Source organism: Ranitomeya imitator, chromosome 2 (genome assembly GCF_032444005.1).
Source record: "Ranitomeya imitator isolate aRanImi1 chromosome 2, aRanImi1.pri, whole genome shotgun sequence".
In the NCBI taxonomy this organism is placed as follows: Eukaryota; Metazoa; Chordata; class Amphibia; order Anura; family Dendrobatidae; genus Ranitomeya; species Ranitomeya imitator.
This window is the reverse complement of record NC_091283.1, coordinates 847,328,255-847,352,132: the sequence shown is the minus strand read 5'-3', so window position 1 is coordinate 847,352,132 and position 23,878 is coordinate 847,328,255. Positions and strand designations below refer to the sequence as shown.

The window sequence follows — 23,878 nt, the reverse complement described above, 5'->3', positions numbered from 1 at the left end:
GAAGCAGGGGCAGGGGGGGAAACAGGTAAGGGAGGCGAAACTGACTCCAAGGAAGGACTAGCGTGCCTGCCCCGATTGCTCTGGGGTCCCGGGACTGGGCTACAAATTGAGGTACCTTGGCATTGAACCCGCAAGCCATCAAGTCTACGTCCGGAGTACCCCAATGATGGTAAATCTGCTGGAATATGTCCTGATGGAGAGACCACTCTCCTGAGGCGAGACCTTTCCGGCTGAGGAAATCCGCAGCCCAATTCTCCACTCCTGGAATGTGAACTGCCAATATGACAGAGAGGTTGTTTTCGGCCCAGCGAAGGATGTGCTCTACCTCGCGCTTTCAAGCTCCACTGCGGGTTCCCCCTTGATAGCAGAATCGCACGTATCTCCAGGATATTGATGGGATGGCGAGACTCATGACGAGTCCAAGTTCCCTGCGCAGTGTGATGGCGAAAAACCGCACCCCAGCCTAGGAGGCTGGCGTCGGTAGTGACTACCAGCCAATGGACTGGGAGGAAAGACATCCCTTGGAGGAGAGAGGATCGGAACATCCACCACTGGAGTGACTGCTTGACTCGAGGAGAGAGAGGACACAGTCGAGGGAAAAGGGACTCCCGTCCCATGCGTCCAGCAGAGAATGCTGCAGGGGATGGAGGTGCAGTTGCACAAATGGAATTGCCTCCATTCCGGCCACCATCTTCCCGAGAATCCTCATGCCGAAACGGACGGAATAAGGGGACGGCTGAAGAAGCTTCCAGACCCACTGTTGAAGAGCCAGCACCTTGTCCCGAGGAAGAAGCACCAACCCCAGGGAGGTGTCCAGGGTCATGCCCAGAAAGGAGATCCATTGAGCTGGCACAGGAGATGACTTTTTTAGGTTGATCAACCAGCCCAACCGAGAAAGAGTATCCAAGGAAATGCAGACGCACTCCTCGCATCTCGAAAGGATGGGACTTTGACCAGTAAGTCGTCTAGGTAAGGAAGCACGACTAGACCCCGAGAATGCAGAATGGCCATGACAGCCGCCATGACCTTTGTGAAACACTCTGGGGGCGGTGGCGAGGCCGAAAGGCAAGGCCGTGAACTGAAAATGTTCTTCTCCGATGGCGAAGCGAAGGAACCTTTGATGAGGTGGGAATATTGGGATGTGGAGGTACGCATCCCGGATGTCGATGGATGCTAAGAATTCGCCTTGTTCCATCAAGGCAATGACGGAACGGAGATTCCATCCTGAAATGACGGATGGGACTTACCGTTCCATCCTTTTTGGGGACCATAAACAGATTTGAATAAAAGCTGCGGAACCTTTCATCCTCTGGGACAAGACAATCACTCCATCTTGTCGGAGCTACTGAATGGCCTTGGAAAAAGCCCGAGAGCGCATTCCCGCTTCGGGAGGACGGGAAGCGAAAAACCGGGTTGGAGGGGGGAAGGAAAAATCGATTTTGTAACCGGAGGACACCAGATCCCTGACCCACTCGTCGTGAACAACAGAGCCAGACATGACGAAACAAGAGAAGGCGTCTGCCTACTTTGCTAGTGTCGTCCGGAAGAGATTGCGAGTCATTTAGAGGAAGACTGTTGGGGTCTGGATCCCCTGGACCTAGACTGTGTGGAGCAGCCCCTCCAGAAATGGTTGGGCCTGTATGGAGCCTCAGGGCTTATGTCTCTGCTGTCGCGACGCCCCGAGCCAGGAGAATTGGCTGAGGAATGCCATGCGTAAGATCCACGAAAGGGCCGAAAACGAGCCTGCGGCTGTCGTCAGAACGGTTGTCTGAACCTCTGCTAGGGAAGGGAAGTACTTTTTCCCCCCGTAGTGTGTGAAATCAGTTTGTCCAGCTTTTCGGCAAATAGACGGCCCCCGATATACGGCAGAGATGTGAGGGACTTTTTAGAGACGGAGTCCGCTCGCCAATTCCTCAGGCATAGCGCTGTTCTAATCGCCACAGTGTTTGAAGCCGTAAGTGCAGAGCAGTTCGCCGCGTCCAGGGAAGCGTTTACTAAGTAATCACCCGCCAGAGAAATTTGATTTCCTAGCTCCGCTAAGTCAGAAGGAACATCACTGCTTTGTAAGGCCTTGTGCAGGGAGTCTGCCCAAGAAGTCAGGGCTTTGGCTACCCAGTTAGCAGCGGAGCGAAAGAGTGCCTCGAAAGCTGAGCGGGCGAGACTGTCAACTAGGCGGTCTGTGGGACCTTTGATAGAAGATCCGTCCAACACGGATAGGACAGTTTTAGAGGACAAACGTGAGACTGAAGGATCCACAGGAGGGGATTCTGTCCATTGTTTGAGGAGATCAGGAGAAAAAGGATATTTGGACTCCAGGGATCTCTGGCCCTGAAAGCGTTTGTCTGGACGCCCCCTATGCCGCTGGCCTATGTTCTGTAACTCCAGGTGATTGGCAAACACCCTGTGAGTACGTTTGGGCCTTTTAAAAGATACCGAATTATCTGTACTGGAGGTCGTCGGTTCCTCATCAACCTGAAGGGACTGGTTGACGGCCTCGATGAGACTATCTATAGTGCTCTGATAACCTGGCGACTACAGATCTAGTCCTGGTCGGAAGAGGTGCCTGGGGAGCGAGAGTGGGAAGCGGAGCTAACGGACGCCGAGTGCCTAGAGTGAGAGCGGCCCCTGCAGGCTGAAGATTCCGCAGCCGTAGGGGAAACGTCCTGAATAGGTGGATTAGTGGTCCTGCTCCTGGATGGATCCTGGAGGGACTCCATAGCTTTAGTCAAAGAAGCCATAGATTGCGAAAGTGACGAAGCCCACTCAGGGGGGCTGGTCACCGCGGGCTCGTTTGCGGCGGTGGGCTCCTGAGCGCATTTAGGGTCAAAAGCGTTACAGAGCAGAGCAGTATGCCCGCTTGGTAGCGCAGCCTGACAGGAGGTGCAAGAAGTGAAGAACACTGTATGTGTTTTAGCAGACTTTTTGGGTTTATGCAGAGACATCTTGTCAGCTAACCTCTGTGCAGGGCTGTGGGGCACCTGTGCAGCCAGTGAGCGGAGCACTGTGTGCAGGAGTAGGAGGGTCTGTGTCAGTGTGAAGCACACCTACCCAGGTCCTGTGTCCGGATGCCGCACTGAGACCGGAGAGGGGGCGTTCTGAGGCTCCTGTGAGACACCGGGAGCTCTCTCTTCCGTCCAAGATGGCCGCCGAGAGTTGAGAGGCGCTTCTCGCAATGTGCGAGAAGCGCTGAAGAGGTGGGCGAGGCCTCGCGCGTGACGCGCGCAGTGGGCCTAGCTAAGGCCGAAGCCGGGGACTAAATTAGCGGTGCCTGGCCGCGAAATGTGGCCGAGCCCGCGGTGCGCTTGGGAGCCCCCCCCCCTACCCTATCAGACTCACCGCTTGTGGTCCTCTTCAAGTGAGGTATGAGGGAAGGTGCAGTCAACCTCAATCCACCGCCCTCTTGATGAGGGGGTGGAGAGGGACTGAGGAGCTCCATGCAGCATCGCTGTTCCACAGTGGTGGTGCAGAGGGAGAGCGGCCGGACTGTGCTCAGTGAAAGTGCCTCTGTGTATCCTAAGGGTTCGCTCCCCTAGGATTTCGCAGGGCTAGGTCACGGCCAAACATCCCACGTCGCAGGAAAGGATACAGGGAGTAAACTCGCCGTGCTCGCCTGTTGGTGTTTCGGGGGAGATTGGCCCCCTTAAAAGGGTTCGTCACCCCTTCGTCCTCTTGCGCAAAGATGAAAATAAAAATTAAAAATTGAAACGTCTGGAAAAATTTCAGACGCAGTGTGCCTCCTACGGACACTAAGCAAGAACTGGCATTATCCGGAGCCAGTGGGCGGTGTATACTGCAGAGGAGGAGCTAACATTTTTTGTATTTACTTAGTGTCAACCTCCTAGTGACAGCAGCATACACCCACGGTCCTGTGTCCCCCAATGTGGCAATGGAGAAATTAAGAATTATGGATGCATCGTCTGAGGTACAGGCTCATAAAAAATATCCTCATAGCCCTGAAGAAATTGTGCATCTGACAGTGCAACTCCCGGGTCAGTGAGAGTTCTGGAACCTGAGATATAGAGATCAGCCTCCCACAGCGACCGAATGGGTCCAGGTTTGATCCCTGTACGACCGGCAGAACAAACCACATGCGCTGATACTGCCCGTGTACTGATCCGATCATCCTGAGAGAAGTTATTCGCTTTATTAGATATTGGGAATAGATTCTGCAGGGAAGCTAGAGGGTGGAGATTGTTAGCCCACCCAGGTACAGGGGGGAGGGACACAGAAGGATTAAGAGCTGAGGACACATGGAGAGTGAGACACACATGAGAAGATGATGATCAAATAAGGAACAGGGCATGCCAACCAGAGGGGAGCAAGCACATGTTTTCTGGGGGCTGCCCGGCACTAGAAGTCTTGTACCTGTGGAACGCAGAGCTCCCCGGATTCCACAAGCGACCTTCAACCTGATAAATTGACCTCCAGCTTCATACTTCTAAGCCTTGTACTGTTATGATTACATTTTACTCTTAATGTAACTCTTGATATATTTTTACTGTATATTTCTTGTAATTACCTAATGCGCCCTTAAGGCAATTAAATCATAAATACATTTTGGGCTGATCCTTTTAGTCTGATTGCGAATCTTAGAATACCTGGCGTGGGTAACAGGGCAGTCTTCCCGGCGGCCATTTGCTATAGGTGCAGTTCCTTTATTGGCCTGAGAGGCAAAGGGGCGCCTGAGAGCTGTGCCTGTGTAGTTACGTCACGGATTGGTGACGTGGGAGGAACCAGTGTCCTTCACAACAACATATACAGTGGGGGAAATAAGTATTTGATCCCTTGCTGATTTTGTAAGTTTGCCCACTGACAAAGACATGAACAGTCTATTATTTTAAGGGTAGGTTAATTTTAACATTGACAGATAGAATATCAAAAATAAAATCCAGAAAATCACATTGTATAAATTATAAACATTTATTTGAATTTTGCAGTGAGAAATAAGTATTTGATCCCTCTGGTAAACAAGACTTAATACTTGGTGGTAAAACCCTTGTTGGCAAGCACAGCAGTCAGACAGTTTTGCAGTTGATGATGAGGTTTGTGCACATGTCAGGAGGAATTTTGCTCCACTCCTCTTTGCAGATCATCTCTAAATCATGAAGATTTTGAGGCTGTCGCTTGGCAACTCGGAGCTTCAACTCCCTCCATAAGTCTTCTATGGGATGAAGGTCTGGAGACTGGCTAGGCCACTCCATGACCTTAATGTGTTTCTTTTAGAGCCACTCTTTTGTTGCCTTGGCTGTATGTTTTGGGTCATTGTCTAGTTTGAAGACCAAGCCACGATCCATTTTTAATGTCCTGGCGGAGGGAAGGAGGTTGTCACTCAGGATTTTACGGTACATGGCTCCATCCATTCTTCCATTGATGCGGTGAAGTAGTCCTGTGCCCTTAGCAGAGAAACACCCTCAAAACCGGTTGTTACTTACCGATAATGGGATTTTACAGAGTCCACGACAGCACCCGTTACGAGAGAAGGGATCAGCCCACCATCAGGACAGGAACCTAAAGGTTAAAAAGGGGCTGTCCCCCTCGCCTCTCCAGTTTGTGTTCCAGAGTACAAGGGATACCGCCATTGAATTAGTACATGATAATTATTCTTAAAAAAACACTAAGTACCATCACCCCTACAGAGTGAAATCTGAAAAGCACACCTTCCAAAGAGTGCGGGAAACCAGTGATTAACTACGGCGAGGGAACGTTCGGGTGCTGTCGTAGACTCTGTAAAATCCTATTACCAGTAAGTAACAATCGGTTTTCCTATCGCCACAACAGCACCCATTACGAGAGACTTTCAGAGACTATTCATCTTGGAGGGACCACAGCACTAAGTACTTAACGCCCAAAGTCTAGGCTGGAATTGGATGATAGATCAAGCCGGTAGTGTTTATAAAAGATGGAAGGAGATGACCACGTTGCTGACTTACATATTATATCAATGGGAACATCCGCTTTCTCTGCCCAGGATGAGGCCATAGCTCGAGTGGAGTGAGCCTTGATGCCTTTTGGTAGCAGTTCCCCCTTGGCAGATTAGGCAAGACATATCGCATCCCTGATCCATCTGGCGATAGAACTTTTTGTGACACAAGAACCTCTCCTCTGATTCTGGAAAGAAACAAAACAGAGCGACTTCGGCATTGTTGAAACTGTCTTCAACGAAGCCGAAGTCCCTGGGTAACCAGGGTAAACATCGGGTTACTGGGTGCAGGGCCGCGCTTAGTAACCCGATATTTACCCTGGTTACCATTGTAAAAAAAAAAAAAACACTACATACTCACATTCCAATGTCTGTCACGTCCCCCGCCGTCAGCTTCCCGCACTGACTGTCAGCACCGGCCGTAAAGCAGAGCACAGCGGTGACGTCACCGCTCTGCTTTACGGCCGGCGCTGACAGTCAGTGCAGGGAAGCGGACGGCGGGGGACGTGACAGACATCGGAATGTGAGTATGTAGTGTTTTTTTTTTTTTACCTTTACAATGGTAACCAGGGTAAATATCGGGTTACTAAGCGCGGCCCTGCGCTTAGTAACCAGATATTTACCCTGGTTACAAGTGAACACATCGCTGGATCGGCATCACACACGCCGATCCAGCGATGACAGCGGGTGATCAGCGACCAAAAAAAGGTCCTAATCATTCCCCAGCGACCAACGATCTCCCAGCAGGGGCCTGATCGTTGGTCGCTGTCACACATAACGAGATTGTTAGCGGGATCATTGCTACGCCACAAAAAGCGTGACGTTGCAACGATATCGTTAACGATATCGTTATGTGTGAAGGTACCTTAACTCGTCTAGCAGAAGTTAAGGCTAACAAAAGGGTTAGAATCTTAATTGAGGCATAATCTAATGGCTCGAAAGGGGGTTGTGTTAACGCATCTAACACCAAGTTTAAATCCCATGGCGGCAATCTAGCAATATGAACTGGGTTACTACGCTCAGCAGCTTTAATAAATCTAGAAATCCATCTATTTCACGCCACATTGCTGTTATATAGGGCTCCTAAAGCTGACACTTGAACCCTAAGAGCATTAACTGCCAACCCCAATTCTCGGCCCTTCTGCAAAAATTCTAGAATAGCCTGAATTGGAACATGGTTTGTTAGGGGGTGCTGATGACATGTAAGAAATTTTTTCCAGACCTTAGAATAAATTTTGGTAGTAACCTCTTTTTGGCTATTTAGCAAAGTAGATATTAAGGCCTCTGAAAATCCTCTCCGTTTAAGCAATTCCCTCTCAAATTCCACGCCGTCAAATGAAGACCCTCCATATTGGGATGACGAAATGGCCCCGGACTCACAGGTAACACCCAAGGATCGGTTACTAACATCGCTCTGAGCAGAGAAAACCATGGTTTCCGGGGCCAGAAGGGGGACATTAGAACTACTCTCGCCTTCTCCTCCCTGATCTTCCTGAGAACTCGAGGAATCAAGCACATTGGGGGGAAAAGCATATGCTAGAGGGAAATCCCAACGGACTTGAAGGGAGTCTACTCTGCATGGTCTATCTGCCACCTGGTAACCCCCAGAGTCTGACTATTTGTTTGAAAATTTGTCTGTCCAGGGACCATTTCCCCTGGCGTAGGCAATGTCGGCTGAGATAATCTGCTTCCACATTGAGTTCCCCTTTTAAGTGAACTGCTGAAAGGGAAAGGAAGTGATTTTTGGCTAGGGTGAGTATCTCTGCAGTGGTGGACAGAGATTGTGATCTTGTCCCCCCCCCGATGGTTGAGGTAGGCTACTACTGTCATATTGACGGTCTGCACCTGTGCATGTGAACCCCACAGGGCCGGTAGAAACTGAAGGAACGCATATTTCACTGCTGCGAGTTCTTTCAAATTTGAAGAACTTTGGGATTCTAGGATTGACCACCGCCCTTGGGCCAGAACGTCCCCCATGTGAGCTCCCCAACCCAATGGGCTGGCATCAGTTGTGACTGTGTTGTCCGGTATGATTCCCCATTGAACCCCTTTTGACAAATGGTACATGTCCAGCCACCACTTTAGGTCATAGAGAGTGGCGGTTGATAGCCTGACTTTCCTATTTAGGCGACCTTGAAGTTCCTTTCTGCCTTTAGGATCTTGGATTGTAGTACACGAGTATGGGATTGAGCCCATTGAAAAGCCGGCATACATGATGTCAATGACAAGGTCCTGCAGAGATGATACTATACAGTTTAAGAGGACCTTACATTGGATAACAGAATTTCCAATTATCAGGAAATCGTCCAAGTAGGGTACAGCCAGGGTATCTTTTTCTCTGACATAGGCCATAACTTCTGCAATCATCTTAGTAAATACCCTCAGGGACATAGATAGGCCAAAAGGCATTGCCGTAAACTGAAAATGCCCAACCTGATCGTTTAGCCGCACCGCCATTCTGAGGAACTGCTGGTGATCCTTGTAAATGGGTAGATGGTAGTACGCATCTTTTAGATCCAGCACAGACATGTAACACCTGGGAAATAGAAGTTTAGTTGTCGACCTAATGGACTCCATTTAAAAGCAAGATATTGTAGAAATTTATTTAATTTTCACAAATTTATCATGGTCCTAAAGGATCCATCAGGCTTGGAAATCAAAAATAAAGGAGAATAAAATCCCCCCCTTTCTTCATCCTTTGGTACTTCTACAATGACGTTTTTTCTCAACTGCTGAATTTCTATTTCTAAGGCCTGCTGTTGGTCCGAAGAATTAAGAGCAGTCAATACATAACTCGGAGGTACTTCACGAAATTCTAGTTTCAATCCTGATGCAACTATACCCAAGATCCAGCTACTGGATGTTATCTTGGCCCATTGGTTAACCCCTATCTGACCTCGGACGGGATAGTACGTCCGAGGTCAGCTCCCCTGCTTTGATGCAGGGCTCCGCGGTGAGCCCGCACCAAAGCCGGGACATGTCAGCTGTTTTGAACAGCTGACATGTGCCCGTAATAGGCGTGGGCAGAATCGTGATCTGCCCGCACCTATTAACTAGTTAAATGCCGCTGTCAAACGCAGACAGCGGCATTTAACTACCGCTTCCGGCCGGGCGGCCGGAAATGACGTCATCGCCGACCCCCGTCACATGATCGGGGGTCGGCGATGCGTCTCCATTGTAACCATAGAGGTCCTTGAGACCTCTATGGTTACTGATCGCCGGTGGCTGTGAGCGCCCCCCTGTGGTTGGCGCTCACAGCACACCTCCATTTCTGCTACATAGCAGCGATCAGCAGATCGCTGCTATGTAGCAGAGGCGATCGAGTTGTGCCTGCTTCTAGCCTCCCATGGAGGCTATTAAAGCATGGCAAAAGTTAAAAAAAAAAGTTGAAAAAAATGTTAAAAAAATATAAAAGTTTAAATCACCCCCCTTTCGCCCCAATCAAAATAAATCAAAAAAAAAAAAAAAAAAAAAATCTACGCATATTTGGTATCGCCGCGCTCAGAATCGCCCGATCTATCAACTAAAAAAAAGCATTAACCTGATCGCTAAACAGCGTAGCGGGAAAAAAATTCAAAACGCCAGAATTACGTTTTTTTGGTCGCCGCGACATTGCATTAAAATGCAATAACAGGCGATCAAAAGAACGTATCTGCACCAAAATGCTATCATTAAAAACATCATCTTGGCACGCAAAAAATAAGCCCTCAACCGACCCCAGATCACGAAAAATGGAGACGCTACGGGTATCGGAAAATGGCGCAATTTTTTTTTTTTTTAGCAAAGTTTGGAATTTTTTTTCACCACTTAGATAAAAAATAACCTAGTCATGTTAGGTGTCTATGAACTCGTAATGACCTGGAGAATCATAATGTCAGGTCAGTTTTAGCATTTAGTGAACCTAGCAAAAAAGCCAAACAAAAAACAAGTGTGGGATTGCACTTTTTTTGCAATTTCACCGCACTTGGAATTCTTTTCCCGTTTTCTAGTACACGACATGCTAAAACCAATGATGTCGTTCAAAAGTACAACTCGTCCCGCAAAAAATAAGCCCTCACATTGACGGAAAAATAAAAAAAGTTATGGCTCTGGGAAGGAGGGGAGTGAAAAACGAACACGGAAAAATGAAAAATCCCAAGGTCATGAAGGGGTTAAAGAAATATTTTAATCTACCACCCACTAGCAGGTCTGTTTTATCTGTAGTTGTGTCTCGATGATGAAGAGCCACCGAAGTATGCACCTTTTTTCTTTGGCTCCGCCGGTTCCCAATCTCGGTCTGAATAAGACCTCCGGAAAGGCATAAGTCTTCTGAAGGCATTTCTGAAAGTAGGATTAAATACTTTAGGAAATCCCTTTTTCCTATTCTCTGCTTTTGCAAGGATATCACCCAGCACAGGGCCAAATAAGTACTCACCCCTGCATGGAATAGTACACAATTTTGCTCTGGCTTGAGCATCACCCTTCCAAGTCTTAAGCCAGAGAGCCCACCGGGCAGCATTCGAAAGACCTGACGATCTGGCTGCTAACTTTAAAGAGTCTACCGATGCATCTGCCAACTGACTTACCCAGACCATAATAGATCTGGCAGTACAGGTACTAGCGATCGCAGGCTTAAATGCTCCGGATGACGACTCCAAACCTTCTTTAAGAACATGTCAGCTTTTCTGTCAGATGGATCCTTAAGGCCTACATCCTCCAGTGGTAGAGTGGCTGACTTTGATGTGGAAGCCACAGCTGCGTCCACCTTAGGGATTTTTACCCACTGAGACAAAAGTTCTCATTAAAGGTGTAATCTCCTTTTTGTGGATGATGGTAAAAACCCCTTATCCTGTTTATCCCATTCACGCCTAACAAGATCTTTAACTGTCTACCACAGGAAAGGATTAGCGATTTTTGTGACATAATCCCGCAAACATGATATCCTGGGTGGATCTGGTTTCCTTATTTTCTGCAACCCCCAAGGTCGTGCGAACCGCCTTCACTAATACATCCATATTTTCTACAGAATAGCATGGTCTTCCCTCTTCATCTGAAGAGGATGGTGATGAAGAGTCTGAACATTCGCTCTCTTGTAGAGATGGGCTGGAATCAGACAATAAGCCCACACTAGGTTTTTCATGCCGTCTGCTTTTCTGGGAACATTTGATTTCTTCCCTAATAACCGCTCTTAAGTCCGATGTACAGAGGGGCGCTTCTTCCTCTAACGTACGGCAAATACGCCTGACAAAGCTTTTTAACACAGCTGTCTGGTAAGGGTACTGTGCATAATGCACGCTGCTTGTCTTTGGTTTTTGTTGTTTTTTTAACCTATAACAAAGCACAAGAGACGAACCAAATCAGTTACCAGGTATAGATCACACACTCACCAAAGGCTGATCAAAGGAGTACCGGAGGAGATGAAATGTCACGTAACACTGCTGCCGCCATACCACACCGCTGCTGCTTCTTGAACGGCTGCTACCGCTCTCTCTGTGCTGCTCAGGCACCTCCACCTGAGGGTGCTCTGCGTCCCCCACAGACGACATCTCGCCACACACTTCTCACCTGCTCTGTTTTAAGAAATGCCGCGCGCCTCCTCCCCCGGAAGTACCTGCAACTACTTCCGGGTCACGAGCACTTTGTCTTCCCTGGATGAGCGCCGGAGCAGCGCTGAGCTCACGCGACCCAGGGCGGCATTCCCCGTCCCCTGGGATCGTGACATCCTTGTGCCCAATCGAGGAGGGGTCTGCCAGCAGTGCACCCCCGACGCTGCTTCCAGTGCCCCCAGTCTCTGCCGTTCCCGCAGAGACCGCGCAGAGGCTGATTGACCTGGGTGAGTCTTCAACCTGCAGGCTCCCGTGCAGGACAGGAACCCAAACTGGAGAGGCGAGGGGGACCGCCCCTTTTTAACCTGTAGGTTCCTGTCCTGATGGTGGGCGGATCCCCTCTCTTGTAATGGGTGCTGTTGTGGCGATAGGAAAACATAATGTGTCCACCTTCATGCTTGACAGTGAGGATGGTGTTCTTTGGGTCATAGGCAGCATTTCTCTTCCTCCAAACATGTGGAGTTGAGTTAATGCCAAAGACCTCAATTTTTGTCTCATCTGACCACAGCACCTTCTCCCAATCACTCACAGAATCATACAGGTGTTCATTGGCAAACTTCAGACGGGCCGCACATGTGCCTTCTGGAGCAGGGGGACCTTGCGGGCACAGCAGGATTTCAAACCTTTAGGGCGTAATGTGTTACCAATGGTTTTCTTGGTGACTGTGGTCCCAGCTGCCTTGAGATCATTAACAAGTTCCCCCCGTGTAGTTCTAGGCCGATCTCTCACCTTCCTCATGATCAAGGATACCCCACGAGGTGAGAGTGTGCACGGTGCCCCAGATCGATGTAGATTGACAGCCATTTTGTATTTCTTCCATTTTCTTACTGTTGCACCAACAGTTGTCTCCTCCTCACCCAGTGTTTTACTTATGGTTCTGTAGCCCATTCCAGCTTCGTGCTTCTATGATTTTGTCCCTGACATCCTTATAAAGCTCTTTGGTCTTGCCCATGTTGTAGAGGTTAGAGTCTGACTGATTGAGTCTGTAGACAGGAGTCTTTTATAAAGGAGACTATGTAAGACAGCTGTCTGTAATGCAGGTAACAAGTCGTTTAGGAGCCAGAACTCTTAATGGTTGGTAGGGGATCAAATACTTATTTCTCACTGCAAAAATGCAAATAAATGTATATAATTTATAGAATGTGATTTTCTGGATTTATTTTTGATATTCTATCTCTCAATGTTAAAATTAACCGTCCCTTAAAATTTTAGTCTGTTCATGTCTCTGTCAGTGGGAAAAAAAATCAGCAAGGGATCAAATACTTATTTCCTCCACTGTATGCACCATCCAGGAGTACAGGAAAGCTGGGTCCAAAAGCCAATGCGAAGAATTAATAAAAAAAACGACGACTTACCGGAGAATTGAGCCGCACATATATCCCCAGGAGCAGGTGAGAACTGCAGAGATGCGGCTGAGCTGCTGTAGCGATTGTGCATCATATCCATAAGGTCGGCAAGTTGTTCTGAAAAGAGATTGGCAAATACAGCAACAATCAGACCCGGATGAGTACGGTAAGGGCGGTCACACTATAGAGCTCTGTACTGTAAGGGCGGTCCCTATAGAGCTGTGTACTGTAACAGGTCACACTATAGAGCTCTGTACTGTAAGAGCGGTCACACTATAGAGCTGTGTACTGTAAGAGCGGTCACACTATAGAGCTCTGTACTGTAATAGAGGTCACACTATAGAGCTCTATACTGTAAGAGCGGTCACACTATAGAGCTGTGTACTGTAAGAGCGGTCACACTATAGAGCTCTGTACTGTAAGAGCGGTCACACTATAGAGCTCTGTACTGTAAGAGCGGTCACACTATAGAGCTCTGTACTGTAAGAGCGGTCACACTATAGAGCTCTGTACTGTAAGAGCGGTCACACTATAGAGCTCTGTACTGTAAGAGCGGTCACACTATAGAGCTCTGTACTGTAAGAGCGGTCACACTATAGAGCTCTGTACTGTAAGAGAGGTCACACTATAGAGCTCTATACTGTAAGAGCGGTCACACTATAGAGCTCTGTACTGTAAGAGCGGTCACACTATAGAGCTCTGTACTGTAAGAGCGGTCACACTATAGAGCTCTGTACTGTAAGAGCGGTCACACTATAGAGCTGTGTACTGTAAGAGCGGTCACACTATAGAGCTCTGTACTGTAAGAGCGGTCACACTATAGAGCTGTGTACTGTAAGAGCGGTCACACTATAGTGCTCTGTACTGTAAGAGCGGTCACACTATAGAGCTCTGTACTGTAAGAGCGGTCACACTATAGAGCTGTGTACTGTAAGAGCGGTCACACTATAGAGCTCTGTACTGTAAGAGAGGTCACACTATAGAGCTCTATACTGTAAGAGCGGTCACACTATAGAGCTCTGTACTGTAAGAGCGGTCACACTATAGAGCTCTGTACTGTAAGAGCGGTCACACTATAGAGCTGTGTACTGTAAGAGCGGTCACACTATAGAGCTCTGTACTGTAAGAGCGGTCACACTATAGAGCTGTGTACTGTAAGAGCGGTCACACTATAGTGCTCTGTACTGTAAGAGCGGTCACACTATAGAGCTGTGTACTGTAAGAGCGGTCACACTATAGAGCTGTGTACTGTAAGAGCGGTCACACTATAGAGCTCTGTACTGCAAGAGCGGTCACACTATAGAGCTGTGTACTGCAAGAGCAGTCACACTATAGAGCTCTGTACTGCAAGAGCGGTCACACTATAGAGCTCTGTACTGTAAGAGCGGTCACACTATAGAGCTCTGTACTGTAAGAGCGGTCACACTATAGAGCTCTGTACTGTAAGAGCGGTCACACTATAGAGCTCTGTACTGTAAGAGCGGTCACACTATAGAGCTCTGTACTGTAAGAGCTGTCACACTATAGAGCTCTGTACTGTAAGAGAGGTCACACTATAGAGCTCTGTACTGTAAGAGCGGTCACACTATAGAGCTCTGTACTGTAAGAGCGGTCACACTATAGAGCTCGGTACTGTAAGAGCAGTCACACTATAGAGCTCTGTACTGTAAGAGCGGTCACACTATAGAGCTCTGTACTGTAAGAGCGGTCACACTATAGAGCTCTGTACTGCAAGAGCGGTCACACTATAGAGCTCTGTACTGTAAGAGCGGTCACACTATAGAGCTGTGTACTGTAAGAGCGGTCACACTATAGAGCTCTGTACTGTAAGAGAGGTCACACTATAGAGCTCTGTACTGTAAGAGCGGTCACACTATAGAGCTCTGTACTGTAAGAGCGGTCACACTATAGAGCTCGGTACTGTAAGAGCAGTCACACTATAGAGCTCTGTACTGTAAGAGCGGTCACACTATAGAGCTCTGTACTGTAAGAGCGGTCACACTATAGAGCTCTGTACTGTAAGAGCGGTCACACTATAGAGCTCTGTACTGTAAGAGCGGTCACACTATAGAGCCCTGTACTGTAAGAGCGGTCACACTATAGAGCTGTGTACTGTAAGAGCCGTCACACTATAGAGCTCTGTACTGTAAGAGCGGTCACACTATAGAGCTCTGTACTGTAAGAGCGGTCACACTATAGAGCTCTGTACTGTAAGAGCGGTCACACTATAGAGCTCTGTACTGTAGGAGCGGTCACACTATGGTGGTCTCTACTGTAGGAGCAGTCACACTATGGTGGTCTCTACTGTAGCAGCGGTCACACTATGGTGGTCTCCACTATAGGAGCGGTCACACTATGGTGGTCTCCACTATAGGAGCGGTCACACTATGGTGGTCTCCACTGTAGGAGCGGTCACACTATGGTGGTCTCCACTGTAGGAGCGGTCACACTATGGTGGTCTCCACTGTAGGAGCGGTCACACTATGGTGGTCTCCACTGTAGGAGCGGTCACACTATGGTGGTCTCCACTGTAGGAGCGGTCACACTATGGTGGTCTCCACTGTAGGAGCGGTCACACTATGGTGGTCTCCACTGTAGGAGCGGTCACATTATGGTGGTCTCCACTGTAGGAGCGGTCAGACTCACTCACTTGCATTTTTCACTTGCTGACAGAAGAACATCTCGGGGTTGTGGATTTCTGTGATGAGCGTCTCAAATCTGTCTCCCACACCGAGAGAGGAGGACAAGATTTCTGGCTTGTGAGTGGCACCATCTTGGCAGCTGTGCGATGGCATAAGGTCCGGCATCTCTGTCTGTGTCATCAATTTGGGAACTATAGAAGTAGATGGAATAATCCAACGATTTCTGAACACCGAGAAACAAATAATATAGAAATAGAAAGGCAGGACAGTAACGGGAACATCTGTGGCCGGCGCACATCCGATGGTGCCTCCCAGGCTGGAGCGTGGTATTATGTGAGCAGGCACCATGAGCAGCACTAGGGCTTCTCCCTATTATATGTTTATTGCAACAGTTCTGAATGGACCTGGTCCCAGTCGACAATTTTTATCAAATCACTTGGCTACTGGGAATATCGGAGCACCTGTAAAATGTCTCCAACTTCTGAGCCGGCAGCTCTGGTACCAAGACAGGATCAGAGAACAGCATAAGGAATAATGAACGGCTCCAGCGACATGAATCAGTCTATTACAGCTGTACACGTACATGAGAAACAATGCTGCCACAAATAACTAGTGTCTTACAAGGGGCGAGATTCTTATCACATTTTGTTCTTTGCAACTTCTATTGTGGCTAAAAACAACCAATTAATAAACTCCTCTCGCTGGTTAAAATATAGTTATGACTTTTAAGACTACTAAACTTTTAAGAAACTTCTCTGCTGCAATAAACTTTTTTCTGCTATGTTTTTAGCTCCCTCTAGAGGTTTTTCCTGCACATAGCGATACATAACATACTGCACTGAACTGACCCTACGTTCGCGTCTCGTCTGCAATCACTGGCCATAGCCACGCGAGGTCACAGATGAACCCGGACCCCAATGCCGAGACTAGAGCCGAGTGACTGTAGTAACCGTGGAGCTTTCATTAGGTGAAGTACCAAAATCTCTGATACTACAAACCGTAAGACGCCAGCACAGGGATGGACGGAGCCGAAGAAAACCTGACCAGGGGCAAGCAGGGTACATGGATGTATGAGACTGCTCCGACGTCACCGCACATTTTGGTGGTCTGGTTTAGCTTTCTGCATTTAATAGTCTGAATTAATTTACTGGTCTTGTCTGAGGGTCTAATGATTAGGGGTAGGATTCTGATGTTCGGATCCATTTTAAGTTCTGTAATAATCTGGGGCTCCAGATTATTTTAGTGATCAGTTTTGGGCTATAAATTAAATTTGGGACCAAGGACCTTATGAAAAAGTAAGTCAGAGCAAGTCTGCGGTGGCCGATTACTTCGATCAGCCAGGTCCTGCAGTTATGTACCGTATTTTCTGGTGTATAAGACGACTTGGCGTATAAGACGACCCCCAACTTTTCCATATAAAACGGGGGTCATCTTATACGCCCAGTCATCTTATACGGCGTGTGGTTCCCCAGGTCTGGAGGAGAGGAGACTCTCCTCCAGGCCCTGGGATCCATAGTCATGTAAAAAATAAAGAATAAAAAAAAAAAAATGGATATACTCACCCCTCCGGCGAACCCTGGCTGTCACCGCTGCAAGTCGCGGTCACGTGAGCGGTCAGGTGACCGGTCACCTGACCGCGACGTCATCGAAGGTCCTTCACTCACTGCATTCTTAGGAACGGAGGCAGACGCTTGCACCGCTGAGAGCCAGGGTCCGTCGGAGGGGTGAGTATATCCATATTTTTTATTTTTATTCTTTATTTTTTACATGAATATGGATCCCAGGGCCTGAAGGAGAGTCTCCTCTCCTTCAGACCCTTGGAACCATCCAGGATCGCTCCCTGCAGCCGTACCCGGCGTATAAGACGACCCCCGACTTTTGAGACAATTTTTAGGGGTTAAAAAGTCATCTTATACGCCGGAAAATACGGCAAGTATACGATTAGCGGGGGCCGACATCCCACCTTTCTCAGGATCCTCGACTTTTCCATGGCCTGTGTTGAGCGGTGGGAACGAATAACCCTTCTCAATTATTATTTTATGTACATCCTCCCCTGGAAATAAAAAAAACAACAACAACATAAGAATTGGTAAAAAGAGACATAAAAATTGAGGACCGCTACGAGAGATGACGGCCGGGATCTTCATGGTATATCCTAGGATGTACCCCCGCTGGGTCCGCACCTACAGAAAACAGGGAAAGGGCTCCAGAACGCTGTCCGGTTTCTAAACAGAAAGTGAAGGAAAAGTTTAACCCCTTTATCCCCGAGGTGGTTTGCACGTTAATGACAGCGCCAATTTTTACAATTCTGACCACTGTCACTTTATGAGGCTAGAACTCCAGAACGCTGTCATGAAGTGCACATATTGCACTTCATGACAGTGGTAAAACTTCTTCGGTATGACTGACATTTGTGGGGAAAAAAATGGACATTTGGCCAAACTTTCGCAATTTTCCAAATTTGAATTCTCATGCCCTCAAATCACAGAGATATGTCACATAGAATAGTTAATAAATAACATTTCCCACATGTCTACTTTACATCAGCACAATTTTGGAGACATTTTTTTTTGTTAGGAAGTTATAAGGGTTAAAATTTGACCAGCGAATTCTCTTTTTCCTGCAAAATTTACAAAACCATTTTTTTTAGGGACCACCTCACATTTAAAGTCACTTTGAGGGGTCTATATGATAAACGATTCTCAAAAGTGACACCATTCTAAACACTGCACCCCTCAAGGTGCGCAAAACCCCATTCAAGTAGTTTATTAACCATTTATTTGCTTCACAGGAATTTAAAATAATAATAATAATAATAATAATTAAATTAACATTTTTTCACCAAAAATTTACATCAGATCCAAATGTTTATATTTGACAAGGTTAACAGGAAAAAATGGATCTCAAAATTTGTTGTGTAATTTCTCCTGAGCATGCTGATACCCCATGTGAGGGAGACAACCACTGTTTGGGCGCACAGCAGAAGGGATGAGGCGCCATATTGGAGGGCAGATTTTGCTGGAATGGTTTGGGGGTGCCATGTTACATTGGCAGAGCCCCTGAGGGGTCAGAACAACAGAAACCCCCCATATGTGAACTCAATTTATAAACTACACCCCCAATGAATTCATCTAGGGGTGCAGATTTTACATTTTCGCACATGAACTGGGTAAAAATGGCACCAAAATTTGTCCCACAACGTGGCAATGCCCCATATGGGGGGGGGGGGGGGGTTATGCAGTTCAATTGATGCAGGTAAAATTGATAAAGCAGTTTTATTCTTCGGGTCAGTACAATTGAAGCAATATCTCATTTATATCGCTTTTTTATGTTTTGGTGCTTTTACACAAAAACTATTTCTTTATCGCTTCATTGGGGGACACAGATAACCGTGGTGTATGCTGCTAGGAGGCTGACACTATGCAAGAAAGGAACAGAACAATGGCCCCTCCCCGGCAGTATACACCCCCGACAATATACACCCCCGACAGGCCCTGAGCACCTCAGCTTGGGCTTAGTGTCTGTAGGAGGTGGACCTGGACCTCCCAGATCTGCAGCTAATCATTTGTTTTTACTAATTATTTATTTTGTTTTTCAGATTCAACGTTTAGGGAATCAGGGCGTTAATTCACTCGTCCCATTATTAGCGGCTGAGCGAGCAGTGTGGCGTCACCCGCATCGCAGCACTCACGCCTGCTGGCAGGACGTTTCTCCCCAGCGCCTTCATTGGTGCCTCAGGGTGAGCTTGGTGGCCAGTCCTTGCCGAATTTCCTCCTCACGCCTCTCCTCGGACAGGGCTGAGAGGGAGACTGTAGCCACCAGTGGTGACCTCCTCCCCCCGTCTTTTTACCTAAGGGGGTTGATGCCGTCTCCTGGCAGAGGGTTCTTCTCTCCAGCGTCCCTGCCTTCCCTTGGGCCCGCGGACGACCCTCATACAGCGCTGAAGATCAAGGTAATGAAGATATATTGGGGGGGGGAAGAGTATTGTTGTTTGTATTACGCGCTATTTCCACGCTGGCTCCCTTCCCTCCCCTGGACCTGTCAGCGCTGCCCTGCCGTCTATTCCATGTGTTGTCCTCGCACGCAGGCTCTAGCGATTCACTATCCACTTGCCTCCATTCAGCGCCGCGGCTTCCCTTTTTTACTTTCACTTTACCTCAGTTCAGGCCGGTCGGCCGCGCCTCCTAATCGCCCGCGTTTTCTTGGCGCCCAGCGATATTTTATTACAGCTCACACGCCCCCTTCTGCCGCTGGACCTATCAGGGGTTTTCTCTCTTCCCAGTCATTGGCTGCGCACCTAACCACTCCCCACTTCCCCACGAGGCCTCTCTTCCTCCTCCATCTTGGATTCTGCTTCCTATCCGGACGCTACTCCGCTCGGGGGGCACAGATACCGGCTCGGCTGCAGCTCTTCCCTTCCGGTACGGTAGGCTTTCATCCGTACCCTAGCAACCCTCCCCTGCAGTAGTTCATACTCCAGAGGCAGCGCTGCAGTAGTTTAGACTTACACAGGCAGAGCTTTCCAACCTTTTTTCTCTTACTCTAAGCTCACAGCCTACATATGTCCAACTCTATTGGGGCTTCTGTTTCCAAACCCACCATCATTCATTACGCTTGCTCACGCTGCAAGAAAAAGTGGTCAGCAGGTCAGTCGTCACCCTTCTGCCAATCCTGCAGTCCGCCTACCATGTCTGCCCCGCAGGAAGCGTCCGAATCTCGGGATGAGTGCACTCTACCTCCCCCAGAGTGGACTGTTGCTATGTCTGTCAGTCTCTGACTTGACCAATCTCTGGTCCAGGCGCTTGAACAACTTCCGCATCTATCTACAGCCACCAGTGCTCCGACCGTCTCTCATGGCGAGTCGCACGCACCTGATATCGACCCTCAGAAGAACGTTCCGGCTGGCCGTTCTAGAAAGAGGTCCCTGTCTGGCTCCTCTTCCAGCACTCCGGGCCACTCAGCAGGTCCCAAGCTGCTCACCTCTTCCCAATTCCCCTCTTCGGAGGAGGACCTTGGGTCGGACATAGATTTCCAGTCCGGGTCTGACTCTGACTAGACGTCTGGCATGCAGGCTATTGTAGATAGCCAAGATAAGACTATCTCCCAAACTCTTAAGAGGGAGTCACACAACGATATCGTTAACGATATCGTTGCAACGTCACGCTTTTGGTGACGTAGCAACGATCCCGCTAACGATCTCGTTATGTGTGACAGCGACCAACGATCAGGCCCCTGCTGGGAGATTGTTGGTCGTTGGGGAATGATCAGGACCATTTTTTGGTCACTGATCACCCGCTGTCATCGCTGGATCGGCGTGTGTGACGCCGATCCAGCGATGTGTTCACTTGTAACCAGGGTAAATATCGGGTTACTAAGCGCAGGACCGCACTTAGTAACCCGATATTTACCCTGGTTACCATTGTAAAAGTTAAAGGGAACCTGTCACCCCGAAAATCGCGGGTGAGGTAAGCCCACCGGCATCAGGGGCTTATCTCCAGCATTCTGTAATGCATTCTGTAATGCTGTAGATAAGCCCCCGATGTTACCTGAAAGAGGAGAAAAAGACGTTCGATTATACTCACCCAGGGGTGGTCCCGCTGCTGGTCCGGTCGGATGGGTGTCTCTGGTCCGCTGCGGCGCCTCCCATCTTCATTCCAAGACGTCCTCTTCTGATCTTCAGCCACAGCTCCGGCGCAGGCGTACTTTGTCCGCCCTGTTGAGGGCAGAACAAAGTACTGCAGTGCGCATGCGCCAGAAAGGTCAGAGAGGCCCGGCGCCTGCGCACTGCAGGACCAGATTTCCCCTGATCGTTGGTCGCTGGAGAGAGCGGTCTGTGTGACACCTCCCCAGCGACCACACAACGACTTTCCAACGATCACGGCCAGGTCGAATCGCTGGTAAGTCGTTTAGTGTGACCAAAGCTTTAGGGTATGTGCACACGTCAGGATTTCTTGCAGAAATTTTCCTGACAAAAAAAGGACATTTCTGCCAGAAATCTGCATGCGTTTTTTTCACGTTTTTTCATGCGTTTTTTACGCGTTTTTTGGTGCGTTTTTTCCAAATCCATAGAATAGAAGGAAAAACAAAGAAAATCCGCAAAATTAATGAACATGCTGCTTTTTTTTACTGCAAACGCATCATGTGCACAAAACATGCAGAATGCATTCTAAATTATAGGATGCATAATGTATGCGTTTTTAATGAGTTTTTATAGCGTTTTTATCGCGAAAAAAACGCGAGAAAACCTGAACGTGTGCACATACCCTTAAACTTAAACGGGTCAAGTGTCCTTCTCGCTCCTTTCCCAATCACAAGGAATTTGCGTCTACCCTGTCTAAGCACTGGGAACATCCTGAGAAGCGCTTTCCAGATAGAAAACACCTAGACGTATTATACCCTTTTAGTGCCGACCTTCTTGCCAAATGGGCAGAATCTCCAAAGGTGGACTCACCGGTTTCCAGTCTTTCATCCAAGACGGTCCTGTCCTTACCAGATGGTGTGTCTCTTAAAGACGCTACGGGCAGACAAATTGAGACTCTAGCCAAATCAGCTTTCAAGGCATCAGGTGCTCTCCTCTGCCCCAGTTTCGCCTCCACCAGGGTGGCAAAGGCCATTTCCGCCTGGGCCAAGATTCTTCTAAGAGGCATTTTGGCTTCGGCTTCCCCACAGGAACTGGCTGATTTGGCGGACCAGATTGGCCACGCGGGCAAATACGTTTTGGCTGCCTCCTTGGATACAGCGGCCTGCTTCGCAAGGGCAAGTAGCAACTTCATTGCTATGCGCCGCATTCTTTGGCTCAAAGCATGGAGTGCAGATACAACTTCTAAGAAGTTTCTCACTAACCTAACCTTTCAGGGTTCCAGACTCTTTGGCTCTCGGTTAGACCAGATCATTTCTGACGCCACGGGAGGAAAAAGTACTTCCCTCCCTCAGTCTAGACCAAGACGTTTCTTCAACAAAAAGGGCCCTAGGCCTTTTAGGCACTTTCGCCAATTTCGGACCTCTGACTCCTCTTCCCAGCAGGTGCGACCCTCTGCTTCAGGTGAGAGGAGGAGACCCTCTTACAAGCCAGCCCCCAGATGGAGAACTAAAAGCCTTTCGGGTCCTCTGGTTCCAAGTGACGGGTCGCCCCCACCTTGTATCCTTTCCAGGGTGGGAGGCAGACTTCTTTCCTTCCAGGACGCCTAATTGTCGGTAGTCAGCGACGCCTGGGTCAGAGAGATACCTCCGGTTACAAGATCGAATTTTCTTCCCTTCCAGAAAATCGTTTCTTCCTCTCTCGTCCACCAAAGCAACCGTCCCAACTGCCCGGTTTTCTTCAGGTCGTCTCTTCCCTGGTCGCAGCTGGCTTAGTCGTTCCTGTCCCTTCAAATGTGCCTTTTTCGGGGTTCTACTTGAACCTCTTCATAGTCCCCAAGAAGGATGGTTCCCTTCGCCCAATTCTGGATCTCAAGTTTTTAAACCGCCATGTTCGAATGGAGTCCTTGCGGTCTGTGATTGCCGCCATGGAGCCCGGGGAGTTCCAGTGCTCTGTGGACATTCAAGATGCGTACCTTCATGTTCCTATCTGCGTACGGCACCAGAGGTACCTTCGGTTTGCTATCCAGGAAGAGCACTACCAATTCACGGCCCTCCTGTTCGGCCTGGCGTCGGCCCCCAGGGTCTTCACCAAGATCATGGCAGCGGTCATGGCCATCCTTCGTTCCAGGGGGATACTCATCATCCCCTTCCTGGACGATCTTTTGATCAAGGGTTCATCTCATCGAGACTGTGCGCGAAGCCTCCAGATCTCTCTGGACACTCTGGACACTGACTCGCCTCGGCTGGATCATCAACCGGGACAAGTCCTCTCTGATTCCCTCCCAGCGTCTGTCCTTCCTGGGCATGGAATTCGACACGAACTTGGCTCGGGTCTTCCTCCTGCTGGACAAGTTCTCCGGTCTCCGCAAGGCAGCACGATCTCTGAAACACCCAGCTCCTTGCTCACTGCGGTTCTGCATGTCAGTCCTGGAGGAGATGGTTACCTCCATGAAGGCCGTTCCCTTTGCCCAATTTCACACCCGTCCCTTCCAACTGTTTCTTCTCTCCACTTGGAATAGATCCACAACCTCATTGGACCGCACCGTTCGTCTGCCTCAGCAAGTTCTGCAGTCCCTGACCTGGTGGACCCTGTCTTCATCGCTCCTCAGAGGGAGGGCTTTCCTTCCACTTCAGTGGCAGGTCATCACCACAGATGCCAGCCTGCTCGGTTGGGGAGCGGTCTTCGGACATCTTACAGCGCAGGGTCGCTGTACCCCCAAAGGAGGCTCTTCTTCCCATCAACTTACTGGAGATCAGAGCATTCTTCCTTGCCCTACTCCACTGGCAATCACTCCTGGCGGGTCG

General features: G+C 48.7%; 1 protein-coding gene across 1 annotated transcript in view; it reads right to left on the bottom strand.

Annotated features, from left to right (window-relative positions):
• The window catches only part of TDRD1 (tudor domain containing 1), a 63,236-nt gene that overhangs the window by 26,266 nt on the left and 13,092 nt on the right, over nucleotides 1-23,878 (bottom strand). Inside the window, exons 9-11 of the mRNA XM_069754354.1 lie at nucleotides 17,457-17,546; nucleotides 15,502-15,684; nucleotides 12,861-12,968 (exon numbers count right to left, since the gene is read on the bottom strand). Of these exons, the coding sequence (XP_069610455.1) occupies nucleotides 12,861-12,968; nucleotides 15,502-15,684; nucleotides 17,457-17,546 (381 nt within the window). The remainder of the gene's footprint in view (nucleotides 1-12,860; nucleotides 12,969-15,501; nucleotides 15,685-17,456; nucleotides 17,547-23,878) is intronic.